The sequence below is a fragment of the Chamaea fasciata genome, unplaced genomic scaffold (assembly GCF_029207755.1).
Source record: "Chamaea fasciata isolate MVZ Bird 193981 ecotype frontalis unplaced genomic scaffold, bChaFas1.0.hap1 SCAF_1, whole genome shotgun sequence".
NCBI lineage: Eukaryota > Metazoa > Chordata > Aves > Passeriformes > Sylviidae > Chamaea > Chamaea fasciata.
Window position 1 is genome coordinate 4,462,959 of NW_027094086.1, and position 21,837 is coordinate 4,484,795.

Genomic DNA, 21,837 nt, shown 5'->3' on the forward strand with positions numbered 1-21,837 from the left:
AAAGCAGAACTGCTGCTTACATTTTGAAGCTTTTTTTATTCCTTGGCAATTGTCTGCATTTCATTGATAAAGATGCTGTTAGTGCTACTAAGTGACCAAAACTCTTAAAATGTCCCTCAGCTATTAGATTTAAAATAGTTATTCTCCAAATGTTTTAATACACAGGCCAAAACACTACGGAAATTAATCCAACAAACGTTTCGACAATTTGCCAACCTCAATAGAGAAGAAAGTATTTTGAAGTTCTTTGAGATCCTCTCTCCAGTGTACAGATTTGACAAGGAATGCTTCAAGTGTGCTCTTGGTGTAAGTAGAGGAATGTGACACTCACCAGAATACATTCTGGAGTTTTAAGTCCAGTTGCTTTTTCTTGTTTCTGCAATAATTTTTTGCTTACCTCCTGTTTTCAGAGACAATTGGATTTCATTAGCAACAAATTGTATTTATAGATTTTATTTAGAACTTTCTCCATTGACTGTTTAAAAATATACTAGTTGGGTAGGAATTGTGTGTAAAATAAAATATTTTTATAGGTGATTTTTTTGTGAAAGTCAAGCACTTTTTCAGCTGTTTCCACAAGGAAAGGAAACTTCTCAGCTTCTGTTAGTAAATTTTCTTCTAATACCTGTTAATCTCTACCTATTTCAAGCAAATTTTGAGGAAGTTCCAGGTCTGGACAGTTTGTGAAAATGGAGACTCCAGCAGAAATTAGAACTTGAACATCAGTGTTCATTAGAAGAGGAAATAAAGGAAATCCATAGTTCTCATGTAGACCTAAGATAAAACACATGGAAATGAAGTTTGAGTAGCAGAGATCCCCAGGAAAACAGTCATGAGGGGTTTTCCCACTTACAGAATTACTTGATTTTAGTACAATTTTGTTAGAGGAGTTAAAAGCTTCTAGATATTAATTGCTAAAACCTGTAATTATCATATTGGATGATAGTGTTCCATAGCAAGGCCTTGTCTTACTCCTGAAATTCTGCCCTTTCTCCTTTGACTCCCAAGTCAAGCTGGATTATTTCAGTGGAACTGGCAATTGGCCCAGAAGAAGGCATCAGTTACCTGACAGACAAGGGTGCAAATGTAAGTCTGCTTCTATTTTGTGGGTTTTTTTCTCAGTCGCTTTGTTAACAACCATGACCTGTTGTGAACTGGATGTCACAGAAAGGGGACTGATCACAGTCTGATCTCGGGGTTAAACACAGCAGAGCTGGGAGCTCTCAGCATGCACAGCTCTTTGCTAGATATTAATTTGTGATTTGGGATCAGAGGAAAGGCACTGGTGTTAGGTACAGAGACACTGTCAGTTTCAACACTGAATTTGTTGGCTTTTCTACCCAGTGAAGTGCTCACTTGCAGAATTTGAAGCGTTGGTGGGGACTTTTTACCAATGAAACGTGAATTATTCTGAGTTGTTCTCTTTCTTAGGAATGTGTAAATGCGGAGCTTGTTTAACCAGTTACTGAGCACATTTGTGCAGGCACTGCTTATTTACTTTCTTCATACCCTTCACAGCCATTTCCTTACGTGATTCCAGCTGTGTTTCAGTATTTCCTGTTCACCCCCATGGTGCAAGAGAGCTCTGTCCAGACAGATCCTTCAGCAAAATGTTTGGGAACTTTACAATCACAACTTAAGCTGAGCCCATGTCCAGCTTTCTATTGGAATTAATTCAAAAGCAGTGAAAAGTTGGGGAAATCAGGAATACACAGCTAAGGACATACCATTTCCAGCAGTCTGGAAGGATGTGGGGAATGTGTCAGGGTGGGTTCCATGTGGTTTCTACCTGTTGAGTTTTCTCTGTTGACATCTTAAGTGGTTGCTCCCACTTCAGTGTGCGCCTGGTGCTACTCAACAGTGACCTCTGTGGGCACAGTGGAGCTGGATTCCTCTTCCAGACACTCAGGATATTTGTGTGTGTTGTGAGTGAGTGGTAATGAAACTGCAGAAAGAAACAGAGAACAGATTTCTGCATGTGTAGTTTGGGGATCAAAGTGTCCCTGTGTTTTTGCAACACCAGGGATAAGGGCGGGCTATTTTGCTCTAATGTTGATTTTTTTTCCTTGTTCTTTTGTGTTGTCTATTTGCAGCCAACCCATCTAGCAGACTTCAATCAAGTGCAAACCATTCAGTATTCAAACAGTGAAGACAAGGACAGAAAAGGGATGTTGCAACTCAAGATAGCAGGTGCACCTGAGGTATGTTATTGATGTTGTATGTGACGATAAACTTGCTACTTTCTTTTTCCTTGCAGGAAGTGGGGTGTAGCATACTCCTAATGTGAATATTCTTTGTATTGGACTTCTGTTCTGGGTTTGGTTTTAAAATAGATTTAAAGTTCATTACATGTTTTAATTTTTTTGCGTTTGGTGCTTGTAGACTTGGATATTCATAGAAGAAGCTTAATATAAAACCAGTAACTCTTAAATGCAATTTAATGGCAACCTGTGCATATGTACTGCATCCTAGAGAGGAAACAATTGCACTTTAATATAAAGGGGGAATGTGAAAGAAAGAAAATTTGTCCCCTTGTATTACATGGAAGCAGGGCTGGAAGTGAAAGCAAATCTTTTCCTTGGTCCAGTGCACCAGAAAACAGTGGTGGAGCAGGACTGTGCAGAGGATGATGAATGTTGGCGGTATTGAAATTAATAGCTTGTCTGTATGTCTCTCATCTCTTTTTTCCACTGTACATACTTCATTTTTTTAAATCTTTTTTGAAATTGGGAAGGGCTGTTTTTAGGTAAACAATAAATTGCTGCAGAGGGTGGGAAAAAAGATACCACCTGTGAGAGCTTTGATGGAGTAAATGACTTCTTCAGAATTGTCTTAATTATAACCCTGAAAGTCACAGCACTTGGATTCAACAGTGGTTGACACTTCATAAGCCCAAATTAACAGTACATTTAGGTGGAGGGTTTCAACCAGCTGTGCTTGCTGAACCTCCTGTTTGAAATTTGCTGCACAAAAGTTAAAGCAAGAATCTCTCTGGTGGTTCCCTGCTCACCGACATTCTTCTGTTTACGCTTTGCAGGCGTGTGTAAAGTTCTGATGCAATGACACAGCTGTTCCACTCAGTGTTTGCAACTACAATAATTCCTCTTTGTTGGTGCCTTGTTTTTTTTTCCCTTCTGTAGCCTCTGACAGTGACAGCACCATCCTTAACCATTGCAGAGAACATGGCTGACCTGATCGACGGCTACTGCCGGCTGGTGAACGGGGCCACGCAGTCCTTCATCATCAGGCCTCAGAAAGGTAAGGACACCTCCATCCTCAGAGATGCTCAGAGCTTCTTTTGCATTTAAATACAAGACACCAGGTAGCAGAAAAACCCTCACTTGGAGACTCTTTTCTTTCAGGGAGGAACCATGAGAAACACTGAGTGTAAATTGTCACTGCATCAAAAATTGCTTAGTGGCTGATAATTAAGACTGATGTCAGCAATCAGTGCTTTACACTAATTCCGGACTTAACTAGCAGAAGTGAATTGTAATTATTAAAGGCAATCCTAACAAGGGTGTGTTATCTTATAACATCATTCCCAATATACAAGTGGAAATTCAGTGAGGTTGGTTAGGATGCATTTGGATAAGGTTCTGACTGGTGGGGTTTTTTTTGTTTCTGCCTTTCTCCTAGATACTGAAGTATCTCCATTTAAAAAACAAAAACCTTAAGACGTCTCATGAGTTTCTCTCTTAAAATAGAACTAAAGCAGAGATGTATTTTATAGTGTCTCTCAGTTGTTTTTGTAGCATCTCACAAGCTGTGAGCAGTGAGACAAGGTTGCAGGTACACGTCATTTTAATTTAATTTCATTAGAATTTTTTCCAGTTTCAGACAGCTTTAATTGTTGAAAAACATGCAAGCAAGGCTGCTTAAGAATGAAATTTTTTTCTCGCATGTTGTTCTCATCTTTACCCATGGAAATTCATTCAACTTTCCTGCTTTCTAAAACAATAAACTATTTCCTTCTTCTGCGTTTGTAATACAGGAAAGTACACAAACTATCCCAGCATCTCTCCAACATGAAACTGAGTCTCTTTTAGCCACGTTCTTGCTTTTTTCCGCCACAGGTTTTTCCTGGGGTGACGTTGTTAACATAATTCAGGTCTTTTCCAGGTCCATCTCTAACATCCTACCTGTGTGTGGCTCAGAAAATCCCCAAACTTAAACTTGGTCATTCAGTAAAATAAAGAAATGTGATCTTAGGGTGTTAGATGTTTTGATAGCACATGGTGATTATTCAGTTTATTCTTAAATTTGCATGTTTTTGTGCTTTCTGACTCTTAATGTGTGTGAGTGACCTTTAGCTCCAACACAAGCAGCTTTCTTAGAACCTATGTGAGTTGTGCAGCCTTATCTCCACACAAATGAAAATCTTCCCACAACACAAACTCAGCTCTCCACGCCAACTTGGTGATGATGAGCCATTGGCCCCAAAATCAGACACTAAAAGGATAGGCTAGCATCAGAGATGATAATAGTTAATTGTTCTAAAAATAAAGCAGGCGTCACAATCCAAGATTTCCATGTCACTAGGCTAGTGTGTGCCTGTGAGTGAAGGTCTTTTGTGCCTCTTCTTTTCTGAGAAATCATGGTTTGGGGTTTGCTATAATCCTTACTATTCGCTCTCAAAACTTTTCTTCTGCCACTAGATTGGCTGTTTTCTAGCCTGAACTGTTGTAGTCACAGTTGATCTTTCAAAACTTTTTCATGTCTACACATGACCTCTTCCCTGAATTAACGGATATCTCTGTCTCTGCTTTTCCTTTAGGGGCACATGTAGACTTTGTCCAGATATTGCCACTTCCACACTGGTGGTGGTGCCCATCAAAATTGACCTGTTTGCAGTTTTTCTTTCTAATTCCTATCTTGCTCTGAGCTGACTTTCTTAGCAGCAGCTGCTACATCTTCTAGGCTGATTGAGCTCTCTGAGGGGCAATGTCTCTGGTTTTCCTATGCCCTGCACTGAGGTTTCTGGTAGGTGTGAATGCAGGATAAATCAGTGCTTCTGATGGAGGGTGTTTGTGTGTTACTCTTACAACACAGAACTTTAACAAGGAGCAAATGAGCGATGATTGAACAGGAATATCAGGTAGCACTTTGGGAACACTCCTCTTTATGTGTACATGAAGAGAGCCCCTCTAGTTAAAATAAATTCTGAGTTTCTTTTGTCTGAGGTTTCTTTTTTTGAAGTTCGTAGCAATACCCAACATATTCATTAAACATGTCATAGGAGATCTGTCCCCATGATAATCTGCATTCCCAGATCCCTCCCACAGTGAGCTTTGATTGTGTGAGACACATCAGAACAAATCATGGAGCAACTCTTGATCCCACAGATGTGTTTTATCCTCCTTTTGAGCTTTCCCATCCTCTCTCTGTTGTAAATTTACTTTCATTGCAAGTCTCTTCATAAATTGTCCTTCTTGATGACTAACAGAGCCTGGTTTTGTGATAACTGTTGTGATCCAGTTCCTCTTAATTTGAGGAGAGTACTTGGTCATGTTTTAAGACGTGGACAGTGTTTGGCGTATTTCCATTGAGCTTCTTTTATTTCTCATAAATATTTTGATGGACAGGTCCCTTTAGACCAATGTGGAAATGTTACACCAGCACACACTTAATATTTGTGTTTCCATTATCACATTTACCTTTTACAGGCCAAGAGCACAAATGAAAAAATTCAGAAAAAGTCAAACTGCTTGTCTGCTTTTAGGTTATGGGGTGTTTATCACTCTGTATAACTATTTGAAAGGAGGTTGTAGTCAGGTGAGGGTTGGTCTCTTCTCCCAGGTAACAAGTGACAGGACATGAGCAGACAGCCCCAAGTTGCTCCAGAGGAAGTTTAAATTGGATGTTGGGAAAATTTCTTCCCTCAAAGGGTGGTTAGGCATTGGAACAAGCTGCCCGTGGAAGTGTTCAAAAATACCAAATCTAAATAGTTTGTAAAGTTTTTGTTTTCACCCAGATTTACCCTGGGCATCATTTTAATGGAATGGTAACAAGTGTTTCCATTCTTAAGATACTGTTACCTCTTTAGTTTGGCCCCTCACTGATTTTGCTTTCACAGTAGTTTCAGTCGGGTGAGGACAATTTACATTTCCCCTTGCAGCCCCAGCCTGGCTGGGACCGCTGGAACTGCCTGGGTTCTGTTGTGTCCAACGGGGAGCTCTGCTCAGAGAGGAAACACCTGGACAATCCAGTGGAAACCCCAGTACAGCCATGCATATCCCATTTCTTTAAAAGAATATAGAATTGGGCAAAAATGTTGTGGGTTTCAACTTGTGAAAAACAACATATGCCTTAACTGGGATGCTGTTAGTAAGAAGTTTTGACTTCAGACCTGCAGGGGTACTAATGAATATTTGGTATTTTATTTGGGATATAAACTGTAAAAGGATGAGCACCAGCTTGGGCACCAGTGCCTGAAGTGAGCAGTTTGTATCCAGAGAACATGTAGGCGTCTGCAAGATCAGGAGTTCTCTGCAGATTATTTTTTTATTTAATTGTATCCCGTGATAGAGAAGGCATAGAATCACGTGCTTCAATTCTTCTCACCTTTCCTTCATTTTCCCTTCAATTCCTTCACCTTTCCTTTGCTTCTTTTCTTCTTTGAACTCACTATGTCATGCTACTACTCAGACTGCTTCTATTCACATTCTCCCTATCTCACAAATCTGAGAAAGGATTTGCTATTACAGTGGAATCAAGATTTTGTTTTGTTATGAATTATTATGTTTTATTACGACCCTTGCTTTGCACTTTGCACTGATAGGAAGCTGTTCAAAAAGTAGAATAGAGGCTTGCAGAAACAGAATGAGATTCTCTTCTTTAATGAAATTTTATACCACAGTGGAAAGTCAGATTCTCTCTTTATCTCTTTTAGATCCTCTTTGATAGGTAGTGGTTGACTTCAACACGCACTAGCAGTTGCCACCTGTGGTATTTCTCACTTTCTGAGGAGGTTGAAGGAGGGAAAAGAGTCAGATCTCATCTGAGCTCAGTACCTGGAACATATGAAGCATTGTGGCCCTGCAAGTGTTACGAAATCATTCCTATCAAATCTAATTAAATCATTCACTGATCTTTCTGAAGTCCCCAAATATGATACTCTACAAAAAAAAAAGCCCTAGGGGAAATTAAAATTCCATCTTTAGAATACAGTTTGAATAGTGTGGAGTTAACATGCAATGGAGCTACATATTAAAGAGCAAGGAGAATTATTTTGAATAGCTGCTTATTAAATGTGCATCCATTACCTTGATTTAAAAATACAGAATGAAAAGGTTAACTGTGCAATTTAGTGAAGCTCTTTTAACACAGAGGAAGACTCAATGTTACACCAGTAACGAGTGTGATTAATCAGCACCATCTAAGTCTTAAATCCATTGCCAAGTGTAAGGGCAGCATTGGAACAACCAGCAGTGGCAGCATAAATTGGTGTAAACCAGAACCCAAGATGACTTCACAACTAATGCTGACAGCGTAGGTGTCACATAAAAATTAAGGATCTTTTAAATGTTCTTTGCAGCCCTGGGGGAGGCCTGCATAGCAGTGGGCAGGACTCTTGTGCCTGTTCCTTCAAGCTTGGTTTCTTTTGCCCAGTTTCATCCAGGTTGAACCTCTTGTGCCCATTACATTCTCTTTTTGGGGTACCTGTCCTCCAGTCTTTTACTGCCAGGCTGCACCCCCACACCATTGGTCTCATTTGTTAATCCACACAATCTCTGTTAATCTCTCCACAAGGATCTCTGAGGATCCTTGCCTTTTGTTTCCTTCCCAAAAGATATAATTTATCCTAACATATCACAGTACCTCTATCTCCCACCTGCTTATTTAATTTTACTCTCCTTGCTCTGCCCCCCAGTTCCAGGTGCTTGCACTTGTCACCTTGCTGAGCTGCTCCAGGGCTTCAAAATTGCAGCTTCTGGTTTCCCTTCTTTTCTGCAACTTCCTTTTCAACACCCTCCATCAGACAGATTAAAACAGACTGATGTTGCTGAGCCAAATGATGCTTTTCTACCTGTAGACAGCAGAAAAAAAATAACCTAAAATAGTGTATTTTGCCATGTTGAGTGTGTCTTGTGGGTACTGGGCATTTATCTGCCCCGCCCCTTAATACTCAAAGATGAGACTGTTTTTACATCTGTAATTCCTGGAAATTTTAACATGGGAGAAAAACAAATGAGAATTTACATGATTTTGTTAAACAGTGTACATCACCATTTTCTGCAAGTGTGGCCATTCTCTTCAGGTCACTTTATCAGAGCTACATTGATTTAGAGAGTGAAACACACTTTATTACCCATCTTCTCTCCTTCCCTGCATACTCCAATCTACTGTAAAGGTGTTTTGCTAAAGGATTAGTAACTTCCCCAAGGGTTTCATCAAATCCAATAGGAAAAAAACCCCCTTGAATATGTACATCCAAGCTCTTACACACATTACTGTTTTCAAAGAGAGACTGGCAAAGATTTGAATATAGTGTACAAAAAGCTGACTTACTCTCTGGCACAAAACATTATTATTGTATAGTCTCAAGCCGGTGTGAAATCAATATGATAATATGTGCTTTAATGATTTATTTCAGTTGTCTTACTTGGAAATCCAAGTTGGATTCAATTGTTTTATTTATATGTTAGCACTTAGGACATCTTGGAGATAAAAGAAAAGCATTTCTTACCAGAGAGATGAGATAGTGTCACACCTTCTGCAAGTGATTTATTGGAGTTATTTGTTAAGAATAAAAAAGAGGTTTTATATTCTGTGTATGTTGTTTCCTCAGATGAGAGTTTGTCTAAAGGTCTCTATGAGTGGGTAGAAGGAGTTGTTGATATGCTGCTCTTTCTACATGTATAGAACGTTCTTTTGAATCACTTCAGTTTCCCTGAGAGATTGTGATGATTATTGTTTCAGGCACGTATATATTTCACTTTGAGAGAGGTTATTTGAAAACTTGCAAAAGCTTTAATCTTGTGTTCTTCTTGTTTACACAGAAGGTGAAAGAGCTTTACCATCAATACCAAAGTAAGTTCTGTGCTTTCTTTTCTTATCTATTAAAAAAAAAGTCTTGAAAAATAGTGATGCTTTCGGAATTTCTTTCACGTGCCTAATTTTTATTGTTGCTTTTGGACTCCAGGACAAATAACAGGTAGGGCCTAAAAAGCTCATAGTAGTAGCGAACTACAAAGATACCAGAAAGAAAATCTGAGAATAAAAGGGCGTAATGCATCCGTCATGTTTGACAATAACAAAAGCAGGATGTTTTGGAAAAGACTTGACTGGGATTCAGGCTATTTCTTTTGAATCCATGAGTAAATTTAATTATAGGAGTGATGCTAAACAATTTGTGAATTGTGGTTTCAGTCTGTGGGTCAGTCTTCCTTTTCCTAATTGTCCCCTTTTTGGCTTATGTGAAATACAGTTTCTGCTGCTGTCATAAATCTGTCACATCACCTTTTCTTAATAAAACTTCCTTAATTGAGCCAATTGAAGTTGGGATCGAGGTTCAGTGTAATAAAGAATAGCAGTTATTAATTTAAATATTAATATTGCATAGTAAATACTTCTTTATTGTCTTAAATAGAGAAAAACTGTTCTCCAGTAATAATTGTGGATGCCTAGAAAACATGCTGTGTCAGGCAAACAGAGATGCATTTTTTTCCCTGGTTGGTTTTATGGTGATACTTTATTAAAGGTGCCTTGAGACAAGTTATCTGCATCTAATAATTCTTACAAAGTGTGCTAAAATACCTCTCTGCATATATCTTCTTCCCAAACTTTAAGGTAAATAATAAATTTCTGATTTAGACTATTCCTTGTGTTGTTGGAGTTGGTGGTCTCTAATGTAGGCAGGCCTTTAATTGTTCCTGATGATTCTCTGCTCCCCTGGTGTCAAGTGGCTGGGTCTCCATCCTCTCTGGAGGTTGTCGTGTTGTCTCATTTTTCCATGGGCAGTTCCTTGTTATGGCCTCCTAAATTTCAGTCTTTAAAGCAAGACACTTTTGGGGTTTTTTTTTTTCTTTTTTTTTTTTTTTTTTTTTTTTTTGTAATCTGAGTGTTCTCAGCGGCCACATCCAGACCCAGTTCAGGGTCACACATCAGCAGCGTCCTCCTTGAGCTGTATCAGGCAGTGCCACCCCTGTCCAGTAGCACGAGGTAACTGCTGAAAGACCCAATGACATTTAGTGGTTGATGGTGTTTTACCTCCTGCTTTTTATTTTGGGACACGGGCTGTGCCTGCTTTGACCCAGTCACCTCATTCTGTTTCTTCCTTTACTTCTGGAAGGAGTCCAGAACTGGTTTTATTACTTTCTTAACTGCTGGAGGGAGTATGGAGTACAATTTGTTCCTGAATTAGTGATTACACACAGGTTCTGCTGCAGCCCTCACTACCAGGCAGCTTTCTCTTGCTGTAGAAAGAGAAAAAGTAAAATTCAGGGAAGAAAAGTTGAGGCTGGAAGCAGTAAAATCAGTAAATTTTAGTGTGCACTCACAAAACAGGAAAACTTCTTTTTACTTAAATGGACACAAATGAGAAACACAGAATAACATTCTAACTATGTAAAGCTTAACCTTTTTTATTTGTAAGGATTTCTGGGGTAAAATAGGGTTTGAAAGAGAAGCTTCTCATTTTTGAGACAGTTTACCAAAACTAAGTTTGTACACTTGAGTCTGTTTGACAAGGGCACAGCATGTGTTCCAAGTCTGACAGCAGAGCTTTTGTCAAATACACAAAACTGCCAGCCAACAGCATCTCGCATCTGGGAAGATTTGCCTTTGCCAGCTGAAATTCCTGATTTCTGAAGGCATGAAGTGCAGTGCTGTCTTGACCATTAAAATTGTGGTTACATATGTAAGTGATGAAAAGTTGAGTATTTGTTAGAATTTCTGATCCTTATGAACATTTATGTGTAATATAACATATCCATAGTATATACATCACATGTAAATGATCATTATGTTATGAGCAATACATTTATACATAATGAACAATATATAATATATACATAATGAAAAAAATATATATAATGGGCAATACATTTTTACATTATGAATATGTAATATATACATACCATAGTGAACATTTATAAATAACTACATTTAAATGCTTTTGGTTTCCTATGTTTGACATGTAAATTAATTCAAAGTAGTACAGGATAAGTCTTTTTACAGACAGAAACTCAATTCATACTCCATTTCCCACAGGTCACACAGAAAATGTAAGCACAGTCAGGTTACACACATCTTAAAAGCGTGCACAGTTTAGGTTTTGTGTTTTCCTTCAAACTCACCAGGTTTCTTGTGAATCGTTGTGTTAATTAAAACCCACTCTGGCTCCCCCAGATGGGATGAAGTGGTAGATTCCTCTCTGCCTTCTCTCCTCTGCTCATCCTGCGGCTGGGGAGGTGGCTCAGCCCTGCTAATTACAGTAGGTGCCTGTTGGGATGAATTCCCAGTGTTTGTGAAGAATGTACAGCATTCAGCGCTTCCAACTTCTGTTTTCCAGGCTGGCCAACAATGAGAAGCAAGGAGTGAGGTCTCACACAGTCTCTGTGTCAGGTAAGGCTCCCCCAAAGCCAGGACCTGAGTTTATTTCTGGAGCTGGCAGATGTGCAGGCAGCTTTTCCACTCGCTGCTGCTCCAGGACTACTGACTGCCCCAAACTGGAGCTGTGCTGCAGTTTCTAAAAGGGAAAATTTTCTGCAACAGCCACATCTGTGCAGTTACTTCAAAGCCAGGCTGCTTGTCTGGCTTTGAAGAGTTTCTGCTTAACTTTGTGATGTAGTAGAATGTTGTCGGCTAGAACTGAAATTACCTGAGTATGTGCTAATTGTGAGGGAACAGCTTTGAAAAGGGAAAATAGGCAATTAAATATTAATCATTGCTTTACACAAAGGAGAAACTTAATAGCTGTTTTTCTGTAGCTGTTTAGATAAAAGCATTTAATTTTTGCTATTGAAAATGACAGGTTAATTGAAGGATGGGTATGTGAGGTAATATATGTTGTTTCTGTTCTTTGTAGGCTTCCAAGAATTCTCTAAGTTAACATGGAGTTTTCAAAGTTTTTATGCTTAAGAGAGAATATGTTCCTGTTACAGAATGTTAAATAATTTTGAAGGATTGATTCTTAGTAGGGTCTTAGTAGAAAATGTATTTCTAAATCAGTAAACATAATACTTATTTAAGGGGATTTTAATGCAAAAAATATATATTTATTTTATATTAAAATTTATTTATATTATAATCTGTTCCAGTCAGTTTCTGGTATTTGGTCACAAACTTGAGGAACCAATGCTGTGACTCAGTGGATTTCCCGCCCCTGACTTAGAGGGAGGCTTCAGCCCCACTTTAACATTTATGTGAGCACTTAGTGGCAAATACTCAAAACCCAGCATATTTCATACAATAAGGAGGAAAGATACGTAGGCATTTGATTAATTTCCTACTTCTCAGGTTTCTTTCCCCACCCTTCCTTACTTGCAAAAGATGTTTGAGATTCACTGCTTGGCTTAGGAAGCCCAAATAAACACTTTGCAAGAAAAGAGGTGAGAGGATCTGAGGTAAAATGAGGATAAAGCTGCAGTGGGGTAACAGAGCTTGGCCAGTTACTGTGGCCTCTCAGAGTCAAATAGCAGCTCTTCTTCCTTCAGTGCCTGGCAAGCAAGCATGGTAGATCAGGTAGATAAGCATGAAGCATGGTCAGCATGTTCTCTTTTGATTCTTACCTGTGTGGCTGATCTTACCTGTTAAAAAAAGTTGAAATTTCTGAAGTGATTAGTGCTGTGCTGTTTAATTATTCCACTCACTCTCAAAAAGGCTAATCTTCAGGACAAAAAATGCTGTCTGCAGCCTCAAATTTTCACTCCTTCAGTTTTTCTGAGAATGCTGATAATACTTTTAATAATAAAAACAATAACAAATGCTGATTTTATGATCCCTTCTTGCTGTGTCTCTGACTTTGCAAATTTAGGTATCTTCTGCTGAAGTTCTTTGGTGTTTCTGAGCACAAATGCTACTTTTTAAATGTACCATTTTGAAATTAATGTGGGAAGTTAGTTGTAATACCCCCAGCTCTGGCATCGAGGGCATCACATGCAGGTGGATGAGGGGAAGATGAGAGCTTTGCTGTAACACCACAGAAGTGGCATTGCTGGAGGTGAGCTGGTTGTTCAGGTGTATGTCAGGGACACTGAGCTGCAGAGGTGGCTCCTGTGAGCAGGGCAATAAAATTAAACCAGAAAATATCATCCTCATTCTTGCCTAAAGCAAAACCAACTAGGTATTATTCTTGTAGGAATGTTTTATATCTTTCCACAATAAAACTATTGTGCTTGATGCCTGTTTTTATACCATGTTACAAGCTACTGGAAATGCTGACATAATGCTGGAATGGTTTAAGCCAAGTCATTTAATATTCAGTCTCAAGGGTTTGTTCTTCTTGTAATATAATGACCCAGAACACATAAATATTTTTTTTTGTTTGGGTTTTTTTGTTGTTGTGTTTTTTCCTCCAAGGTTATTTGAAATGCACTGAGTATGTCATGGTATTAAATTTAAACCGGAGGCAGATTGCTGAGATGAACCCACATGACAGGGGTTATTCTCAGGAGCTGCTTTCTGTAAGAATCTCTTGAATCCCCAGAGGAATCAGTTTGCTGTAAATGAAGTGATACTTGATGGAGATGTGGAGAAGTCACTCCTGCTGTCAGATGGAACTCTCCCATCAGTGTGGGACCAGCTGAACACGATGCTCAGCTCAGCCCAGTCCCAGGTCAGCAGCGCCTGACAGCAGGCAGGGCAGAGCCAGCTGTGGGGGTGCTGCTGTGGGGTGCAGAACAGGAGCTCTTCTCTGCTGACATTGCAGTGGCTCAGAGCCAAAGGTTTCAGATCAGGTGAGCTTTTGTAGCTCAATGACATCTGTAACTGCTCCACGCCTTTGATGGTTTAAATCATAAATTAACTCTGCTGTTTGATTTCACTGACACTGCTCCGCTTTGTTTAGACCTCTCCTGATGCTAAAGATAAATAGCAAAAATCTAAAACAGACGCTCAGCAAAAAAAATTAAGAAGTCAGATATATTAATAGTATTAACATGCTTAGTTCGAAAGGGAAGTTTCACAGTGAATTCCCCACCAAAACTGAGATAAACCAGTATCCAAGCCCAGTGTGAAATATAATTTGGTGGTTTGAAAGTTCAAGTGTTTGTCTGAAGCTCTGCAGGTTTAAAAAGGAACCTGTTAATGAAAGACACCTTGTCTTTTTGAAATATCTATTAACATACCTTGGAATATTTCTGGTCTAGTGAAGTGAAAGCTTGGTCTTTTCCAAGTGCTCCAATATTCCAAAGCATACATGGATAGGAGGTTTGTAAATACTTCTGATTTTTTTTCTTCTCCTCTAAAAGAAGGTCTTTTCAAGCTAGTGAGGGATGAAGTTGGTTTTGGGGATCCAAAGCAGCAGATTGCTGGGTCTGGGAGTCTGTGTGTCACTGAACCAGGCTTCACCACGCACCTTTTGCTGCTTCTGTTTCTTCTGCTGTTGTCTGCCTTGATTCCTCAAATTCTCTGTTCCTTGCAGTGGACACTGTATGCAACTGAGATGCCTGCCAGATTCCCCTCCTTTTTAAAAGCACAGTAATTTTATGTCTCAACACATTTGTATAAGATTGTAAATAACTATGAATAAACTAAATTAAATTAGTTGGATTTTAGATTGCTTTGGTAGTCATTCAGTGTTTTGGCTGAAGTTGCTGTGATTCACCAGAAACAATGAGTGTTTTAGCTAATAGGTAATAGCAGCTTTTGCCTCCTTCTTCCTCTGCATCATAAAAAGGGTTCTTTGTACTTAGCCAAGAGTGTCCACTCAGGAAATGGTAAGGGTGAATTACTTGCTCTGTGCAAATAGTATATAAAATGTGTAAGAAGCAGCACTCCAGTTAACTCGTAATTTTAATGACTATATTTCCACTGTTTGACTTGGAGACACCTTACTAAAATGCTCTGCTGTAGTCTAAAGGAACTTTGGCCAGCAGTTTCTTTTTAAATAGCAAACATTAGCCTTGGTAAGGTGAGCTTATATTTCCAGATATGCATACTTCCAAAAATAATAACTTATCTGGTCAATTTTATATTACACGAAGTTTTTCATAAAATGAAATCAGTACAGCAGTAGCTGTACTTCTTGCTCCCTTTTTACATAAATTCCTTTTGACACAGGGTTCTTTGGTTTCTTCTGCCCCTTCCTCCCATGTGTAAATATGACTAAGAAGAATAAATATGCTTTTGCATCCCTTGGTTAATCTCCATGCCTCCTTTGCCCTGGAGAATTAATGATTTTTTATCCTAGCTCAAATGCTACTTTCCATGCAGTGCCACAGAATATGACGTTTCAGGCCTGTGTGTTTCAGTGGGCACTGAACAGACAGAGTATTGAGCAAGTCTTGGCAAGTTCTTGGCAGTGCCGGGCTAATGGTTGGACTCGATGATCTTAAGTGTCTTTTTCAACCTAAAGGCTCCTGTGCTTCCAAGCAGTCCCTCCTGGCATTTGGATATTCAGGTACTCCTGTAAAACCATGTTTTTGTGGGGAGGGTGCTATGAGTGGGAAGATGACAGGAAGGTGAAGATGAGCTGCCCTGCAGTAGCCAGCACAAGGGATGTGTCTGAAGGGGATTTTAGGATGTCCCGCAGGGTTAAAGCAGGTGCTGGTTTTGCAGCTTTAGTAAAAGCTTATTTGGTGAAGGAAATTAAAAGATCTCTGAAAACAGGATCCCTGTTTCAGCTGATAGAGCAAAGTATTCAAGGCAGCTGAGTAGCAAACCCCAGGACACAAACCTTTAAGAGGGAAATAAGTATATTAAATAGAAACTGGTTTGTTATCCTGTTCCCCAGCTGGTGCGGCAGGTGTCAGTGACACAAGCAGCATTTTAAACTCAAAGGGGTGCAGCTCTAAGTGCATCATGAAATGACGACAGGAGTTTCTAATAATTCTGGTTGTGTCATTGCCTCTTTATCCCGTGGTTTAGATATATTCAGTCACATGCCCCATGGAACATTTAAACTTTTGGAGCTGAAGGATTTCAGTATCCTGAAGGAGGGACTTCTCAGCAAGTTTCCAGATTCTGCTTTAAAATCACAAATTTATAACATAACATTGTTAGACTTTAATCACTGTGATTAACTCCTAATCGTGGCAGTGAAATGGGAGTTCTTCTATAAGGTGCTGCTTAGGAGCAGATCTGAGATTCTATCCTGGAGGGGAAAAACCTCAATGGTATAGTTTGTGAGCAAAAGAGACTTTCAGGAGGTTTCCTATAGAGCAGAAGCCAAATGTGAAAACGCAACAAACAGGAGAGGAAAAAAATAATAGATCTATTCACCTGACGTCAGTGTTAGACCGGTTCAGAGTGCTCTGAATGAAGGAGATGTTGGCATGTGAAAGGACCTGTCTGTCCTGGGTTGAGGCTGATCACCAGCAAAGCTGTGAGCAGGATGGAAAGACAAATTCAATTTTATTGAATCACGTCTGCTTGCAGAGCACAGTGTAGGCTCTGTGGCATGATTCCTGTGCTCCACATGAAGGTCTGCCCTGTGTCCAGGTCTGAAAGAGTTTCTTGTGTTGGACTTGTTTTTCTTAGCTCCTTTTGAGTTAGTTGGTGGGGAAAAAGGTGGCTTTTGCTTGAGGTTGAAAAATGGGCAGTTTTTTAATGTCCATTTTGTCAAGACACTCCAAAAAGACAAAGCTGAGAAGTGTAAGTAAATTTCTAGATGAAAAATTGTATCTTGAGCACTTAGGACTGTGTCACAGCTCAGCTGTGTTGTACTCCACAGCTCACTTCTGAAAAGAAAGAGTCTTGCCATAAATTACATAGTTATAAATTCAAATTAAGTAATTATTAAGTAATTTGAGGAATATAAAGACTCTGTTAGAGCTGTAGCTCTGCCATATGGTCCCAGCACTGGGAGATATTCGAGCTTAAAGTTTACTGCAGATTAATTTTACAAACCTTGAGCAAGTCATTAGTCTCCAGGTTCATGGAGGAGGGAGTTGTTTCTTCATGCACCTAGCCATTTCACTGATTAATGAGATAATATAGTTGAGAATGCCCTTAATGCTAATAAATTGTAGTATTTCAGATTCCCATCACAGTTGAATAGACTGGTGCTGTTATCTTTTCCTATTTTAGCCTGACTGACTAAAAGGCTTCTTTTCATGCATAAAACGACCAGAATGAATTGTGGTGGCAATCTAGAGAGATTTTTCTATATCAGTGTCCTGGAAGTTCCTACATTGATTCCGTCAGCCTGTGGTGCTGGTTAAGGAATTTTTACTCTCCTGTGCTCCTCCTTTGTGAGCCTCTCATTGGATTTGAGCAGACACTTCTGCTGTGCAAATAGTAACAGTGTGGTATGAATGGAGAAATATTCCATGCAGGTTTGGGGATTTGTTTTTTATGTAGAAACATATTTGGTGTGCCAACCCCATAGTGTTCATTTGAATTCAAAAGTTCAGAAATCAATAGATTTATTCTTTCTACTGGGTTTTTTTTTTTTTCTGCGTTTTTCCTCAGACTAGTTCAAGAATGTACAACCAAAGTAGAAAGGGATATTATCAGGTTCAGCTTCCAATATTTGTTATCTGCTCATACAAGGAGTTCCAGTAGTAACTGTGCTATAAAAAAAGGGCAGTAAAAGTCTGGTCTCTTTCTTTCTAAAATAGCTACTGCACAGAAAGTGACTTTTCCCTTATTTTTACTTTTGATTTTTTTCCCAATAATTTTAGTGAATACTGAGTAGAGGAACTAAATAAATAAAGAAGTCCCTTGCAGTTTTCAGCAGCATTCTTGAGCACTACTGATATCCTGGCTGGAAGCTGCTGTGGAGTGCTGGAAACCCTTCTAAGTTGTGTTAATTTCATTAAGGTATTCTCTAGACTCCTGGGAAAGTGTTAGAACTTCTGTTTTTTAAAATCTAAAATCACTTTATTGGAATCAACCTCCTTTTGTAGCTAGACTTGGAGATGTGGTAAGTTTAAGACAAAGCATCTTCCTTTTAGAGTGGCAGAACAGTTAAACAAACTTTAAACAGCAAATCGTAAAGGCAGAGTTTGAAATGCAAGGGAAGAGTTGGACCATCACATCACGGGGCATCCGGGTAGGCACATGAGGAATTAAAAACACCTTCGCCTTTGCAATGTGTCCTTCATTTGAAACAGGTTTGGTCAGGTTTCAGCAGCTTCTGCCACTCACCTATCAGTGTGAGGGTGAACAGCATTTCAGCACTTCAGGCTTAAATTCACTCTGTAGCCTGAGCAGGCAGGTCAGGAGTTGAAGTATCTCTTCCCTTTTAGATGGCTTGTGTAGCCTGCAGTGACTCTATACCTGTTCTTCTGTTTCACTGCAGAGTGTTGGGTTCCCTCATTCTCATGTCAACACCTTTTCAGCAGTCACATAAACCAGCTGCAGTATTTTTTCCTTTGCTTTCATACTATGTCAGGCTTTTTAGGAGTGTTACCTGAGGTTTGTACTAGAATGACAGTGCTGAAAGTTTTCTGTCATGTGATGTTAGGAAGTGAAGTCCCTTGAGAGTATCAAGGGGGAGAACTCAGAGTGTTCCCCTTTAAGTTGTCTTAAACCAGGACATGGAAATACTGATACACTGACTTAGTCAAGAATTTTGCCCTCTCCTTGCACCTCTTTTAGTTTTTAGCATTGAATCTGATTAATGTCTTTCTCTCTGATGTGTGCTTTTTCCCACTAGATTAATGATTCCCATTTGCTCACTCACCCAGCACTTTTTATGATGGCAGTTTTTGTTAATTGTGGAAGTTACTTTCATTAAAATGTAATTCTCCTTTTCTACCCTTCCTGCGCTCCTCCCACCACTGGTTCTCTGTCCCAGTAGCTGCTGCTGTGTGTCTGGGCTTCTCTTTAAACACCTGCATCCCCAGCCTCTGTAACTCCGGGTGGCTGGACCTCACTCCCGAGTTTTGATTGTGAAGAACTGCCAGCAGCAAGATGCAGGTTTTTTATTTAATTGGCTTTTTAAACCACTTCTCACATTTCCTTGGAGAGAGGAAAAAGGGGAAAGCAGAGAGGAGCAAACAGGTAACAAGAGAAATAAAAGGAGCAGGTATCCTCAGGTGCCGAGTGTCATCTCGTGTCCTTCTTTCTCACCTCATGTGGCTTCTTTGTGTTTTTTCCTACTCCAAAATTTCCCTTGTCCTCATTAGCACTCCTGATAAGCACTTTGCTGAAAAATGCAGTGGGTGACTGGGAAAGGGGGCAGTGAGGGTGCTGTTCACCCAGAGATCCTTGCAGAGCTGGAATATCCATTGGCAAGGCAGGTCTGCACAGGGAAAAAGACTCTGGTGGCAGATTTGACATGATAAAATCTGTCAATGCTGTATTTCAGGAGATAGGGAAACCATATTTTCCCTTGTTCTGTGTGACCCTGCTATGTGAAATACTTCTTCTGTGTTGTTTTAGGGGTTCAGAGAGTCGATACATGCATGTTTAAGTCTGGTGACTGTCGCTTAAGCAGGAATATAGACGATGTTCTTTGTGTTGTTAATGAATGGTGTACATAGCTGGCATAATCCGACTTTTTTGTGGGTTCTAATCTTACTTCTGAAAACTGAAATACGAATTACTGTAGAAAAGAATTCGAAGGAAAATTTGAACCAAAAGTGCTTTAGAGTTTCAGAGACATTTGTATTTTCATTTGGGTATACGGAATTGTAATGCAAACCTTTACTTTTATGTTCGTTCGTTGTAGATGTTCTCTTCACTCTCTTTTCTTTTATTTCCAAATAATTTGTTCCTGTTTTTTTTTCTCTTTCCTTTTCTTGCCTCTTTGTAAAGGAGTCAATCACTGTCAGCATAAAGTAAAGAAAGCTAGACGCTTTCTGCCTTTCGTCTTCTGTGCCCATGAGTCGCCGCCCAAGGGTACTGCTCTGCTCTTTGTCTAGGCTGCCTTATTAACCCAAAAGCTGAATATACTAACTCAGTTACTGTTTGTAAACTACTTTAGCCTCAGGTAAACAGAGTTCCAAGAATAATTTTGTTACGTTTTCCTCCTGTTGAATTGGATTTTCGTGGAGCATCACCAGTTTGCTGGTCCCCCTTTTTATGGGGAACACATTTTCGAGCATCATGTGTTACAATGACAAACAAATTATTTTATTTATAAAGTTATGCAGCCCTTGTCTGCCATCTTTTTTTTTTGTAAATATATTTTGACTTCATTCTTGGACCCCTGACACAGCATGCTTACGGATGAAACAGAATAGCAACAATAAGCATCAGCTGAGATCACTTGGAATTAAACACAGACTACAGCGATGCTTTTGGCTGCGTACTGGTCCAGCACTGATCTAGACCAGTTTGGCTTTATTAGGGGTAAGAAGAATTTCCTGTTATCTATAAAAACTGTCTAAAATATTTGCCTTAGCTTGTGCTGTGGGGTTTGGTGTGCAGTAGGGCTGCTGCAGTTTATGTGGAATCCGGTGTTTGTTTGAAATCTTCCCCGTAGAGTTGCTCTCTTTGCCACTCGTTTAAATTTCAGCCTTGTACAAGTGCACAGTGCTCTATGTCATTAAAACTTACGTGGTTCCATTTCTCACTGATGTCTTGGTGATAGCTCAGGAGTGCATTTCTTCTGGAAGGGTGTGCACCGACTCTGCTTATCCAAAGTCCTCAGTGTATGTGCAGAGTCAAGTTGAGCCGACTCATCTGGCTGTAGGAGAACTGCATTAAAGTATTGAACAAACCCAGAAATTGACTTTTCTTAACAATGGATTAAAAGAGCTAGTTCCAGTTCCAAATTAAATTTGTTGTGTACCTTTGTGTTTGAAAGTCATTAACTCTGTTTCATCATAAAAGCTTCTTAGAGCATATCTCTGTCCCTTGGGTTTTAGGTGAGAAGTCTTAAATTCTGCTGCTTTTCTGGTTTCTCTTGAGTCAGGTATATAAGATAACTACAGTCTGAATACTTTTGGATTACTCATGAATTTAATAGTATATTTTCCCCTCCCCCTTCTCTGTCCCCTCTCTCTCCCCCTCTTTTTTCTCTCTCTCCTTGCATGCCACCTGGATCTGCAGATGAAATTAGTGGGGACGGTAATATGTTTTCTAGTCTGTGTGTTACTAATGCAATATGCAACTCTTATCTCCATATACCACTTAATGCACTTTCCAGTAATACATTTTATACAGCTTTTAGTGTTAAAAAGTGGTCTGCTTTGGGTATTAGCTGATAAATACTGTACTTTACAGGCTGTGCAACTAATGCTTTCTGCTAAACTGGAATTGGAAAAGGAAAAATCCTATTTCAAACACACAGGGATGTGGTGGTGCATGTGTTTGCAGTGAGACTTGTGGCATGATGCAAAGAAGGTTTAGAGGTTTGCAAGTTTCCGGTTTGATTGAAATGGTTACATCGTCATTATTTTGGTCAGTGGATGTAACACCCGAGAAATGAGTTTACTGAGTAATGCTTTGAAGGTATCAAAGTGCTCCTTGCATTAAAAGAAGCTGTACAAGATTAATGCAGATTGAATACATGAATATTAACCAGGTTTCAGCTATTCAAACTAATAATTTTAAAGAGAGATTTTAATGTTTGGGGTTTCCTTTTAAAAACTCTGAAACTTACTACAAAATATTTAACTTCTGCAGACTTTTAAAGTCTTTTTTTCCTCTGAAAAGAAGTTGGGGTTTGGTTTTTTAAGAGATTTTTAGCTGTTTTTCCAAAGGATTCCATTTGAAGTTGGGAAAGAATCAAACTACTGCTACTGATAGCATATGTATCTTTATTCTTCTAAGTAGGAG

The 21,837-nt window shown here is 39.3% G+C and overlaps 1 protein-coding gene across 8 annotated transcripts in view; it reads left to right on the forward strand.

The window, feature by feature from the left end:
* The window catches only part of PTK2 (protein tyrosine kinase 2), a 190,839-nt gene that overhangs the window by 125,460 nt on the left and 43,542 nt on the right, over window positions 1-21,837 (forward strand). For 6 of the 8 annotated variants that reach the window (XR_010719326.1, XM_066175437.1, XM_066175413.1 and 3 more), the window contains 7 exons: window positions 166-306; window positions 1,009-1,086; window positions 2,094-2,201; window positions 3,141-3,258; window positions 9,003-9,033; window positions 11,516-11,568; window positions 21,109-21,126. Coding sequence is in view for 7 of the 8 variants with exons in the window: in XM_066175437.1 (XP_066031534.1) it covers window positions 166-306; window positions 1,009-1,086; window positions 2,094-2,201; window positions 3,141-3,258; window positions 9,003-9,033; window positions 11,516-11,568; window positions 21,109-21,126 (547 nt within the window). In the remaining variant the exon portion in view is untranslated. The remainder of the gene's footprint in view (window positions 1-165; window positions 307-1,008; window positions 1,087-2,093; window positions 2,202-3,140; window positions 3,259-9,002; window positions 9,034-11,515; window positions 11,569-21,108; window positions 21,127-21,837) is intronic. The other 2 variants (XM_066175391.1, XM_066175407.1) reach the window with 1 other exon arrangement.